Source organism: Salvelinus alpinus, chromosome 17 (genome assembly GCF_045679555.1).
Source record: "Salvelinus alpinus chromosome 17, SLU_Salpinus.1, whole genome shotgun sequence".
Lineage (NCBI taxonomy): Eukaryota > Metazoa > Chordata > Actinopteri > Salmoniformes > Salmonidae > Salvelinus > Salvelinus alpinus.
In genome coordinates this window covers 28,546,854-28,560,681 of record NC_092102.1, presented here as the reverse complement: position 1 = coordinate 28,560,681, position 13,828 = coordinate 28,546,854, and the positions used below count along the sequence as shown (strand labels likewise).

General features: G+C 42.6%; 2 protein-coding genes across 4 annotated transcripts; one reads left to right on the top strand and one right to left on the bottom strand.

Moving 5' to 3' along the window:
* The first annotated feature begins 1,284 nt into the window (after positions 1–1,284).
* LOC139542691 (large ribosomal subunit protein eL22) lies at positions 1,285–4,245 on the top strand. The gene is made up of 5 exons (XM_071348443.1): positions 1,285–1,323; positions 1,536–1,623; positions 2,134–2,238; positions 3,259–3,383; positions 4,054–4,245. The coding sequence occupies exons 2-5, from the start codon at positions 1,612–1,614 to the stop codon at positions 4,196–4,198; spliced, it is 387 nt and encodes a 128-aa protein (XP_071204544.1). The 5' UTR covers positions 1,285–1,323; positions 1,536–1,611; the 3' UTR covers positions 4,199–4,245.
* A 1,535-nt stretch (positions 4,246–5,780) lies between these two features.
* Positions 5,781–13,278, bottom strand: LOC139542689 (protein RCC2 homolog). Of its 3 annotated transcripts, none has more exons than XM_071348438.1 (11): positions 13,143–13,278; positions 11,829–12,049; positions 11,550–11,643; positions 11,234–11,377; positions 9,730–9,950; positions 9,498–9,612; positions 9,173–9,339; positions 7,818–7,998; positions 7,364–7,542; positions 7,124–7,201; positions 5,781–7,013 (listed from the first exon to the last, which is right to left on the bottom strand). In XM_071348438.1, exons 2-11 carry the CDS (start codon positions 12,033–12,035, stop codon positions 6,909–6,911), a joined length of 1,491 nt encoding a protein of 496 aa, XP_071204539.1. In that variant the 5' UTR covers positions 12,036–12,049; positions 13,143–13,278; the 3' UTR covers positions 5,781–6,908. The 3 variants fall into 3 exon arrangements, with proteins under 3 accessions (XP_071204539.1, XP_071204540.1, XP_071204542.1); XM_071348439.1 differs by lacking the exon at positions 13,143–13,278 and adding an exon at positions 12,877–13,017; XM_071348441.1 differs by lacking the exon at positions 13,143–13,278 and adding an exon at positions 12,829–12,936.
* Between the last annotated feature and the right edge of the window lie 550 nt (positions 13,279–13,828).

The window sequence follows — 13,828 nt, the reverse complement described above, 5'->3', positions numbered from 1 at the left end:
AGAATCTCAAATATAAAATATATTTTGATTTGTTTAACACTTTTTTGGTTACTACACTACTGGTACTGTAGTATCACACTGAATTCTGATTACACGGTAATGTCAACGACAAGCATATCAACAAACAACACTGCATATTGCTTTACGCCAGTGTGATTTCCCATGTCATTAACTGAATTAATCTCATAAACGAACATGTTACTTAGAGCATATTTTCAGTGTTTTAAGGGGAGCTAGAGAATTGACTAGACTTGTCCCACACTTAATAAGGTCCACTGTAGCCTCTCACCCTCCCACTCTTACAAAAGATAACCTCCAATGAATACTTGTACAAGCTGTCAACAATTATATCAGTTCAGACATGGCTAGACTGTCACAGGCATAGTCGTCAGCAAGTTGAAGTTGGATAACATTGTAAATAGAATGCTCACAGTTTACAACCCTTCAACTAGAGCATAAACACTAGGCAACTCATAGAAAACAGAGCACATAGCCTATATGACAGAGCATTTAATATCCATGTCAGTAAGTTAGTTATGTCATGTTAAGCGTCATGTGATTTATGCTAAATAAACTCATATGCATCCTGGAAATACCACCACAATCTCATCTAAACTAGTTTGTACTGACATTAACATATCCATATCCACAGTACTGCAAAATGACAACGACGTTATATAATCCAGTCCTGGAGGTCACATCAATGAACTTCACCTGAGCCCAGAGGGATCAATCATTCAAATGCCTAGATGCCCAAATTCTCTTTATCTTGTCACTGAAAGTTGCCAGGTTTCTAGGACCACACTGTGCTCAATGCCAGGCAGTATGAAACAAAGGCAGGATTTTTTTTTTTACCTTGTTGTCTGCCTCCCTGCTCACTATGCCAGAGTTTATTAAGTCACTATTGGCAAGGAGCTATAGCCCAAGAACTGTATTTGTCATTATGAAGGGACCAATCAGAGTAGGGTTATGATGATGCCATTCTGAAGGGATCAATCAGATAGGAGGGTTATGGCAATGTCATAATAAACAACCTAGCAGAGCAGGGTTATGGTAATGTCGTAATCAAGGGATCACCAATCAGGGAGCAGGGTTATGACGACGTAGTAATGAAGGGACCAATCAGAGAGCAGCGTAACGAAGAACCAATGAGCGAGCAGGATTATGACGATGACATTATGAAGGACCATTCAAAGAGCAGGGTTTTGACAACGTCATTATGATGGACCTCTGATTCAGAGGGTTTGGGTTAAATGTGGAAGACACATTTCAGTTGAATGCATTCAGTTGTGCTGCTGACTAAGTATCCCCTTTCCCAAATAGGTAATTATGGACCAAAAAACAACAACATCCTAAGTGTTTTTCTGTTTATTTTTTGTTTGTATTGTTTTTTTGTTACAATTTGTAGAAGGATGTATTGTTTCTAACACGTTTGTACTTGTTATCCTTCAAAATATATGGAATTTCAATAAGATATATAAACAATAATGTTAAGCCTTTTAATCGAACTCTGATGCCGTGATTGTATCGACTAGATCTGCGATTGATTCATCAGGCCAAAATGTAACGCACGCGCAAACCCAGCTCTTCCTTTCTGCTAAATTCTTCGCCATGGCTCCTGTGGTGGGTACAATCGCGTGTGGAAAATTGTTGAAATATATACATTTTTCACACTTAAAACGGCTGTACATTATTTGTATAAATCGGGGCATATTTAGGAGGGCTTATGTAATCGTTAATCATGCTAAACAAGGCACTGAATTGGGTTTTGTTATTCACGAGGCCCGCTAAATTAGCAAGTTTTTTTGCTAGTTTAGCTGACGTTAGCTAGCCAGATCCACCACGTTGTAGCTACACAAAACTAGCTTAACATTTTTTGTTCGTTTTATGGTCAGCAGTAGTTTGATTAGTTAAATAACTAAAATATTGGTCTTATTAAGGAGCCACCTGACTAAAGCTTCCTCTGAATTAGGGATTAGCTAAAACATAGTTCATGTCTGCGGTAGTAGCGCGTATGGTGGTGAACTAACGTTAGGTAACGTTAACTGTTAGATTCTAGGCAGCTAACTAAACGGAACAGCTACAATGGTAGTGACTATCATATTTTTAATTAGCTGTCAATCTTATCTGCAGAAGAAGCAGAGCACCAAGGGTGGCAAGAAGAAGAAGCAGGTCCTGAAGTTCACTCTGGACTGCACCCACCCTGTTGAAGATGGCATCATGGATGCTGCCAACTTTGTAAGTAGTTTTGCAGTTACACTGACAGGTTTTATACCTGTGCCTGGTTGCAAGGAAAATTTAAATATTTTAGTTGCACATACGCCCTTATTTGAAACCCCCCTTTAGCCACAATCCTGAATGGTTTCTGCCCCTCCCCAGTGGTCACTTGGTTTAGTATAAACTGAAGGATGGAAGGAGCTTATGAAATGACAGTTCATGGGATCGACATGTTGAACAGAATCGTCCAATGCAGCTGTTTTTTTTCTCTCATTATCAAATCATTTCTGGGTAACAATTATGTACCGTGCTGTGATTGTTTCTTTATCATTTTAAGAGAAAACATAGCTTCTTAGCATTGAACAATTTCCAAAGCAAGAATTTTCGGTAGGACTATGGGAGTGGTCTTAAGTGGGGAGGACACTGAAAATGTGCTGTTATTAGTAGGTTTGGAACTCCTTATTGGTCTAACTAATTTACTGTCTAGTGATGTCACCAGGAAGGACAAACCACCATCCCACCAAAACAGGCTTACATTTCAGGCTGTCTTTTCCAACAACTCTTACACCTAAGGTTTTTTATCATCTTCACAATTTCACAGCATTATTCCAACCTCATAATGTGGAAATGTATATAAAACTGGGCCTTTAAATCTCAAGTGGGGTTTACACTAGCTAGTGACCTGCACAACAACACACACAACTCAAAGCCAACTGTGTTTGCTGACAGAGCAAGAGACTAGTCGGTCACTCCATGAGCGACAGTTGGCTTTAGATCCAAGTGAAGGTGTGATGTCACTGATGTGCTCCAGCCAACAGGCTAGTTTCACATCCACTACACTGTTGTTTTTGTCGCACTGCTTTGCTTTATCTTGGCCAGGTCGCAGTTGTAAATGAGAACTTGTTCTCAACTAGTCTACCTGGTGAAATAAAGGTGAAATAGAAATATATATATTTTTTTTAAAGTAATGTTGGGCAACTCAATCTTTTGTTGTTGGAAATTAGAAGTATATGCTTACACAGTATGTTTTAATGGTTAAAGGAGCAGTTTCTCCAGGAGCGCATCAAGGTGAATGGGAAAGCTGGCAACCTGGGTGGTGGTGTGGTGTCTATTGAGAGGAGTAAGAGCAAGATCACAGTTTCCTCCGAGGTCCCCTTCTCCAAAAGGTATGGTAACTGCACTGGCAACTCAGGACTGTAGTAATCAAATTGCAATGCAGACATTTGTGTATTTGTTCTTTAAAAAAAAAAAAAATTCAAATGTCTTTCACCCAATACATTGTTTACATGTTCAAGCTATTAAAACTTTGGTAAATGCTTCTGTCCTCACAAAATAATTGCTCATATGAATAATTTACTTACACTTTTGCACTGATTATGATGGATAAGAGGCCCCTTGTTTTTATAGCCTTTATCAGTAATATTTTTGTTTAGGTTGCTGATATTGATTGTTGATATTGATGATGCCAATATTGAGTTTTGGCTAGGTAGAATTCAACTTAATAATTCCCACTTAACCAACTCCCGAATGCTTTATGGCTTATCTCCTGCATCTGTCATGCACCAGTAACATTATGTGCATTGATATACACTGGCTGTGAACTGAATTCTCCCTCAGACTTCCTTGTTGAGTTTATCCACCCCTGCACATGAATACGCTAACCGCACGTGACTGTGCTACAGTATCATTCTTCAACCTTTGTGCTGTGTTTTTGTGATTCGTTGAGGTGTATAGCAAAAACATTAGCTTTACTAGGTTGTTTTGTATGTGTATTGCTTTGGGGAAAACATTGAAAGCCAAAGCCCAACCTCACATCTGAATGCCATTTGTCTGCAGATATCTGAAATATCTGACCAAGAAGTACTTGAAGAAAAACAATCTTCGCGACTGGCTGCGTGTTGTGGCCAACACCAAGGAGAGCTACGAGCTGCGCTACTTCCAGATCAACCAGGATGAGGAGGAGGAGGAAGATGAGGATTAAACCTCCTGTCTGCTGGATTTTGTACATTTAATAAATTCTTAGAGTACTTCTTTTGTACTTCTTTTTCTCTATGGTGACAAGACAACGAATATGGTCACTAGGAACCAACAAAAGCAAATGGTCCAAAACAGGGTGGGATCTAGCCGAATTTGTCCAGCAAGAAACTCATTTTGCAGTGTACACTACTGAATACACCCTATCTGGGTGAAGATCAGTCAACGTAGTGTTGTGACAATGCAGTACATGAGATCAGGGATGGGCAACTGGGAGCCCTTTTTGAAGGCCATTGGATCAATTTGAAATTTTGTCAGGGTCTTGTATTATTGCAAGTTAGAACAGACAAGGTTAAATGTAAATGTAAAACAAGGTGCGATTTCAATGTGGTTGTGCATCAGCAGTTTTTCTGCTTATCAGTCACCCCATGTTTTTTTTATTGGTAAATTAGTCTAGCGGCCATCTAAATTTAGTAATCATGGTTGAATTACCGGCCGGGGGGCATTGATCTTGTTAGTCTCGGATATATTAAAAACGGCAAACATTTCTCCACCCTATGGTGAAATTAGTGGTAAAACAGCTAATTTTCCTCCCTGGACGATTGCAAAATGAGTAGAATTGCAGGAAATTACTTAATTGCAACGTTTTATCTACGCTCTAGCAAAATGTGTAGAATTGCACAAAATTTCCTCCGCTGTCAAGGGGAGCTGCTAAAATGTTTAGTTTGCAATGTGGGCACACAGACGAGGCAAATGCAGCCCCACCAAAGTTGCCCAACCCTGCACTACATGAAGCTAGCCATTAACAAAAATCCAGAAGACAGTCAACCTACTGCTATGTTAATCCAGCATAACCAAATAAATGCTAACAGTGTTTTAATAGTAAATTGGGCCACCGTGAGCCAGAATAGCTTCAAAGCACCGTGGCATTGATTCTACAAGTGGAACTATATTGGCGGGATGCGACACCATTCGGTGGTGGAAAACGCTAAGGCACTTCCAGAATCTCCCTAAATTGTTGATCTGTTACGGCCATGGCATATGGTTTACATCAATTTCATGCTCATCAAACCATTCAGCGACCGCTTGTGGATGGGATCGTAGCCAAAATAATGGTCTGCCCAGCATTTTTACACATGACCAAGCATGACGGGATCTTAATTAACACAGGAACCACACCTGTGTGGCAGCACCCGCTTTTAGTATACTGATCCCTCATTTACTCAAGTTTCTATTATTTTGGTAGTTACCTGTACATCATGAATCTTAAGTATTTGGCAACTCGGAACCTGAGTAAGGTGTGATAAGCACATTTACTAATGAACATATGGCAGACAAGGCCTGGTAAGATGAATTAGAAGTGTGGCCCCAAATAAAGTAGTGGACATAGCCATCAGTATGTACAAAACAACTAGCCCATCTACTTCTCCTAGCAACTGCAAAATACAGTGGCTGATTGGTTATCAAATGTACTCACACCAACAGTAGTGATGACAAGATAAACTGAGACTAGCAATAGCTAGCATTCCCTCCCCACTTGAAGTGGGGGTAGGAGGCAAAAAACAGACGTAAGAAGAAAAAAAATCAACCAATTTACATAAACCTTTATTACCATTTCCATGAAAAAGTTTCAAAATATTGAACAAGATGTGGGTTTTCTGACCCAGACAAAAACAATTTGTTGCAATACAGGTAGACTAACAAATGAAAACCCATCTTGATTTAAAACCAGGATATCCACTCATTGCATACACACTTTGTTGACCATTTGCACTAAAACAGAGGCGTAAGACAAGTCCTCACAATCCACATTTCTGCTGGTTTTCATTGCCAAGAGTGCACAGTGACTACACCTGGTTTCCCGGGATAAAAAAGGTGTCACTGAAAAAAAAGGCAAGAATGACAACAAGCAGACACTGGCCTTTGAGGGACAGTTACGCATCCTCAACATTTAATCATACAAATGAAGAGACATAAAACCAAGGAATGTAACAGAAGTCAATGGCTGGAGAGCATCGACTTGGTGGCACATCTCAGATCCTGAATATGCTCTGACAGTGCACACCGATCAACCAGACACAAACAGTAACACTGCCATGGACTTCAAGAACAAAGTTTAAACTAAATTTTGCTATTGGTCTTTGGGAACAAATAACAAATGCATTCACTCCATACCCCGAAAGACTGTTTCAAAAGGCACAGATATGGAGTGTTGATCTTGAATTGATCCCTCGGTTGGAAATTAAAATCAGCCCAAAGAGGACTTTGATGTAGCACCCATTATTGTGAGGGAGACGAGGGCATTGATCAGTTCACAACTGAAGAATAAAAAGAGACAACATGAAAATAGAGAATGCTTCAGTGGACTTGCATGGGGAATGCAGGAGGATGAGTAGAACTCCTAGTGGAAGAATGTGTTTGGAGATGAGTGGTAGATCCTCTCTCCAGCTGTAGATATCTGACGACTGTTGTGAGGATAGGGCGAATTCTGTCCAGAGTGGATTTGTTTCAGTTTTTGCAGCGCATTCTCTCTGAATTAACCTCAATCTATATAGGCCCGACTTGTTTTTCAAGGCGTATGCATACATACACTCGTGAGAGCCCACCCTCCCCAGCCATCCATCCATCCATCATGACTTACACAGTTGACCTAGAGGGCCTCTGACGTGAAAGCAAAACAAAAAAAAAACAGTGAGAGGTGGCTGGACGATACCATATTAGAGTGTGCGTGGGTTGTACTCTGGCAGCTTCTTGAGCTTCTCTTGTTCCTGTGGAGTGTCCTGTCTGGCGATGACCAGGGAGTGTGCATATCCCATCACCACCTGCAACCACACCACAGTGAGAATGGGCCCAAACTAGTGAACACACAAATGCAGTTCCCATCTACAGAATGCATCATTGTGTTTATTCAGTTTCTGTTGCCGCTCCATACCTGTTCAGCGTAAACGCCATCCAGGCTCTTAACCTCCTGAGCAGTAGTGGAGGACTTGGCCTTGTTGTCACCGTAACCCTGTAACAAACACGTCATAATAGGTGGAGAACCTGGAACACGTGTGCCAATTCAGCAGACTTTTATGAGCACACCAGCACCTTGGTATGTTTCTATAATGTTGTATAGCACCTTGGGTGTGAGAAATGTGTTTTACACATACAATTAAATATTACGTCTTACCAGCTCGCCAAAGGTAGGGGAGGGTCCCCAACTGATGGTGCTGTCGTCTGCAGCGATAACGATACTGCTTTTCCCGCACGCCAGACTGCGGACCTTCCAGCCACACAGGTCCTGCACGGCCTTGGGGTACATGGTAGATTCCCGCGAGGTATTTGTGACCCCCCAGAAAAACAGCCCCCCTGAACACAAAAGGTTAATAGCTTAGCTTCCTTATTAAAAACACCAGCATTCTGGTCAAGAGTTTCCAAATCGCGTAATGGCTAAGGCGTTAGACTGACAGATGCTAGGTTCAAATCCTGGTTGGTGTACCCTTTGAAATCACTACAATATACATCAGGTACTTAGGGAACTAACAGTATTATGGGTATAGTGGTATTATATTGAGAACAGGGGTAAAAAAAAAAAATCTATTCATTACTCAACATTCAAAGGAGTTAAGCATTGTGTACCATACCCATTTCATTGACAGCGAAGGAGCACTGGTAGCCAGTGTAGATTTGGGATGCCCCGCGCCCGGGGAAGTCAAAGAGCTTCACCAGTCTTGGCACCATCTCGTCCTTCTGCTCTGTGTGACCCAGCCGCCCATAGCCACCAAAGCCCCAGGAAAACACCCGCTTCTGGGAATCCAATATCAGCTGGACACACAAAGTTCACACACTGACCCGAGTTAGCCTCGTGCAAACAAAACGTGGCAGAAAAAAAGGTATTTGTGAATTAACTACACCCATTGAAAGTGAAAACACATTGAGTAGACTATCGCTTTCAATGCAGGCTGGTACCAAATGTTCAGACCAGCTCAGCTCCTTTTTGGACCCAGATTTAAGGATCAGAATGCAAAGGTCTCCATCTGCAGGTTCATTAAATATGAAGGGAACGCTCTACATTCAGCAATTATGCAAAAGCAGAGAGTAGGCTCAGTGGGTAGAGCATGGCGCTCAGTGGGTAGAGCATGGCGCTCAGTGGGTAGAGCATGGCGCTCAGTGGGTAGAGCATGGCGCTCAGTGGGTAGAGCATGGCGCTCAGTGGGTAGAGCATGGCGCTTGCAACATCAGGGTTGTGGGTTCCATTCTCACGGGGGACCAGTAAGGAAATGTATGTACTCACTGCTATAAGTCGCTCTGGATAAGAGCATCTACTAAATGACTAAAATGGAAATGGTGGGAGGGGACAACTAATGTAAATCAACATTTTGGCTAAACGCACATTTCTAAAATTCACATTTCTGTCTGATGGGGGTAATTGTGGCAGTAGGGATCAAAACCTGTATTCATAAAGTGTCTCAAAGTAGGAGTGCTGATCTAGAAACAGGTCCTCCCTGTACATGTAGCCTCATTATAATCTTAAAGGCCAAACTTTTTTGTGGTATCCAATTGTCCCATCGCTGCAACTCCTCCCTACGGACTCGGGAGATGCTAAGGTCGAGAGCCATGAGTCCTCCGAAACACGACCATGCCAAGCCGCTCTGCTTCTTGACACACTGCTCGCTTAACCAGGAAGCCAGCCGCACCAATGTGTCAGAGGAAACACAGTCTAGCTGGCGACCAAAGTCAGCTTGCAGGCGCCCAGCCCGCAACAAGGAGTCGCTATAGCACGATGGGAGAAGGAAAACCCACAGGACACACACACACCCCCCCCCCCCCCCCCCCCGGGCGACGCTGGGCCAAACGTGTCTCCCGGTCACAGCCTGTGATCGAACCCGGATCTGTAGTGACGCTTCAACACTGCGATGCAGTGCCATAGACTGCATGAGGCCCTCAGCATTCCTTCTCTAAGACAATGAATACAGGGCCTGGTCTTTTCTCTCCTCACCGTGTGATTGCCTCCGCAGGCGACATCTCGAACCACCACGTTGGGTACGGGCGTCACCTGGCCATCCTTACTCTTCTCGATGAAGATGGTCACGCGACGTGCAATGGTCTCACAGTCAAACTCAATGCGCTGGGCGCGGGCAATGAACTTTCCATCAGAGTTGTGTCCTGTGACCCAAAACACAAGGTAAAAATAAGCGCCACATCAGTGGCTGAGTCACTGTGCTGCCATTTTCCTCTTCAAAGAGCAACTTTGGTAAAATAAAATACAAATAAATAAAAAAAACTTACATCTGTCCAGTACTACTAGTTAGTTAAAACCATACCTAGCTGGCCATACTCTGGGCATCCGAACGAGTAAAGGTTCCCTTTGCAGTCCACCACCATGCTGAACTCTGCCCCACACGCCACCTTGACCAAAGGCTGCCCGTTGTACTGGATCTGAGCGGGGCAAGGAGAAGCTTCAATAAACACAGGCTCATTAAGTGGCCATATTAGACCTATAATAAAGCAGCAACAATAATGAGGCAGATGAATAGAGAGGTTTATGTTGCTTACCGGGGCTGGACTGAGGACTGCATCAGTTTGGTTCCCCTGGCCCAGCTGACCCAGTTTGTTCTCGCCAAAAGAGTAGGCGGTGCCACCCTCAGTCAATGCCAGGGTGTGGTTGCGTCCACAGGCTGCAGCCACCACCACCTCGTCTGCGAGGGCCTCAATCAGCTTTGGGGCCTCTAGGCGCTTAGTGTCCCCGTGACCCAGCTGACCCTTTTCATTTCGACCTAACAGAGGCAGAAGGTAGAATGATTGCATCTGAGATATAGATATACAGTACATTCAGACCCCTTGACTTATTCCACATTTACAGCCTTATTCTAACATGGACTACATTACATTTTTAAACCAATCTTCACACAATACCCCATAATGATAAAGCGAAAACAGGACTAGAAATGTTTGCAAATGTATTAAAAATAAAACAGAAATACCTATTTACATAAGTATTCAGACCCTTTGCTTTGAGAGTTGAAATTGAGCTCAGGTGCATCCTGTTTCCATTGATCATCCTTGAGATGTTTCTACAACTTGAATGTGGTCCACCTGTGGTGAATTCAATTGATTGGACATGATTTGAAAAGACACACCTGTCTATATAAGGTCCCACAGTTGACATCAGAGCAAAAACCAAGCCATTAGGTTGAAGGAATTGTCTGTAGAGCTGCGAGACAGGATTGTGTCGAGGTACATATCTGAGGAAGGGTTCCAAAACATTTCTGCAGCATTGAAGGTCTCCAAGAACACAGGGGCCTCCATCATTCTTAATTAAAAATAAGTTTGGAACCACCTAGACTCTTCCTAGAGCAGGCCGCCCAGCCAAACTGAGCAATCGAGGGAGAAGGGTCTTGGTCAGGGAGATGACCAAGAACCCGATGGTCACTGACAGAGCTCCAGAGTTCCTCTGTGGAGATGGGGGAACCATCCAGAAGGACAACCATCTCTGCATCAGTCAACCAATCTGTCCTTTATGGTAGAGTGGCCAGACGGAAGCCACTACTCAGTAAAAAGGCACATGACAGCCAGCTTGGAGTTTGCCAAAAGGCACCTAAAGACTCAGACCATGAAACCAAGACAATGCAAGAGTGGCTCAGCCAGAGCCCAGACTTGAACCCAATCGAACATCTCTGGAGAGACCTGAAAATAGCTGTGCAGCGACACTCCCCATCCAACCTGACAGAGCTTGAGGATCTGCAGAGAAGAATGGGAGAAACTCCCCAAATACAGATGTGCCAAGCTTATAGCCCGTAATTGCTACCAAAGGTGTTTCAACAAAGTACAGTGAAGGGTCTGAATACTTATGCAAACGTGATCTTTTTATTTGTAATAAATTTGCAAACTATTCTAAACACGTTTTTGGTTTGCCATTATTGTATGTGTGTGTGGGGGGGTTGAAAACAATTAACCATTTTATAAAAGGCTGTAACAAAATGTGAAAAGTCAAGGTGTCTGAATACTTTCCAAATGCACTGTATATAAACTACAATCTATTACAGTACAGCGTTCCTACCCCAGCTCCAGAGCTTGCCCTCTGTGGTGATGAGGAGGCTGTGGGCAGCACAGGGCCCAGACACCACACTGCTGACCTGCACGTCATTCAGGCAGCCGTAACGGTGAGGACCCCACAGGTTCTGGCCTAGGTTCCTGAAGGCCGCTGCGAGACCACACACACACGAAACAACTGACTTCAATACTGCAGTCAATTAGGATGATTGCTTGAATAAAAACTTCCAAAGTAGGTAGCACCAGTGCTATTGAGGGACAGCTTTGAGTCTGGAGCCTTGCATTACGCAATGTTTTCATTACAGGACTTGGCAGGGTTATACCTTGTGCTTTCGGAACCTCTTTCCTTCCAATGAGATCCCAGTTGGTGGCTCCGAAAATGAGTAGTTGACCTTTGACTTTAGGTAAGTCAAGTTTCTACAAAAATGACACAGATCAGTGTTTTAGATCAGTGGCTCTTTTTTTAAAACTCTGCATAAGCACTCCTTATTAATTTGACTAATAACATATCTAGTCACATTAACCACAATTCTATAGTCACAAACCCCTCTTTTGGTGATCTGAACAATTTGATTTGACCTCATGCAGGTCAGGAAACTTACTATTTTTTCTTTGATGTCGTCAGGCACAGTGACTGGTTGAAGGCCTGACTTTGCAGCAGGCTTGCCAGGTTTCTTTGTGTTCTCCTGCTCTTCATAATCATCAAACTCATCATCACTGCTGAACTCCCTTTCCTTCTTTTTGCCTCCTGCCCTCTTCCTCTTGATCCCACCATTTCCAGAGACTTCAGTTACCTTCTTGCGTGGCATGTTTGTAAAGGTATCTGGGGGGGGGAAGTGTGGGAAAAATAAAAACAGACATTGTGATATCAATGGGGCGGCAGGTTGCTTAGTGGTTAGAGCATTGGGCCAGTAACCGAAAGGTTGCTAGATCGAATCCCCGAGCTGACAAGGTAAAAAGCTGTCGTTCTGCAAGGGAACAATGCAGTTTTATTCCTAGGGCGTCATGTTAACTGACTTTCCTAGTTAAATATTTAAAAAATCAATACCGAAATCAAACTCTTGCTACGCTGAACTGATGACATAGCAATTTGCAATGCGTTTGAACTTGAGGAAGACATGTAAACAGTCAAATAAAACTAAGCATAAATGGCTTGTCAATTAAACGTAAATTTAAGATTAAAGACTAAGTTCAAGTATACAAGTCAAAGCCACCTATGCTAGCAAAGATTAGCCATAGCGGCTCGCGGGTTAGCTAGCATTCTTGTCCGCATTTCTTTGTTGTCTACGTGCTAGCATAATCAGTGGCTACTAGATAGTTGCTCAAAAAAAGGGCCTGTTAGCAAACATACCACTAGCTAACGTCAGTTAGCTACGGGAAATGACAAATAGCCACACAATGAAGGTTTACTGGACTTTTAAATGAATTAGCTAGCCAACTGTGCTAGCTAAGTAGCTAGCTAGCGTAATCTAGCAATCGATTTCTAAATAAAGACAAACATTGGGTAACGTTAGCTAACTAGTTGCAATACACCCAATTAAAATACTTTCTCCCGCCCCCCCAACTGTAAAAGTTGAAGGTGAGAAGAAAATTTAGCTAAACCTTTTGGCTTCAGATAATCTTGCTTCTAACGTTAATTCGGTTACTAACGTTAGAGGGATTTCCTAATTCTGCGGCTGTCGTGCATCTGTCCGTCTTCCACGTTTTTTTGATTGATTTTAAACAATAGAATCTGCAGACTCCGGCTCTATGAAACCACGTGGGTAGTGCCTTACATTGGTTACATTATCTAGTTACAGTCGGATAATGCAAAATGGCATAACTTGTGAAATACTTACAACTTTCCCTTTTGTATATTGGCTGCTGCATGCGATTAAAGTTGTAAAATATAGCTAGCTATATGTTTCAATGCTTACCTGGGATTCGTTGTGGATGTCTGGCCTATAGGTCTTTTGATTGATGGTCTTTTATCGTTATGAGTCCTCCCTCCTTTTTGTCTGTCTTCTTTGTTAAAATGTAAATATGTGCGGAGACGTGACATACCGGCCGGTACTACAAAACACATGGGACTTAGAAAATGTAAAGAAAACTACAACCCATTAAATGACCAAAGTATTATGTCGCCCTCTTGTGGTGGGGGTGTGAATACCATCCATCAGTGTAACATGTTTTACAAATGCAAATTGTATATTATTATTATTTTTTGTATTTTATTTGAAATGTAATCTTTATTTAACGAGGCAAGTCAGTTAACAACACATTCTTATTTACAACGACGACCTACCCCGGCCAAACACGGATGACGCTGGGCCAATTGTGCACTGCCCTATGGGACTCCCAATCACGGCCGGATGTGATACAGCCTAGATTCGAACCAGGGACTGTAGTGACGCCTCTTGCCCTGAGATGCAGTGCCTTAGACTGCTGGGCCACTCGGGAGCCCTCTATATAAGATAGAGCCACAGATAAAAGGAGACTTAGTTAAAACAGTTATTTACCAGAGCTAATTGCTCAATGTCAGTGAATTACATACTTTGTAACTGTTCATTTCAACAGCCTGACCCTGACACTTTGTTTGGTAAATTTAGGGATGGGGTATGTG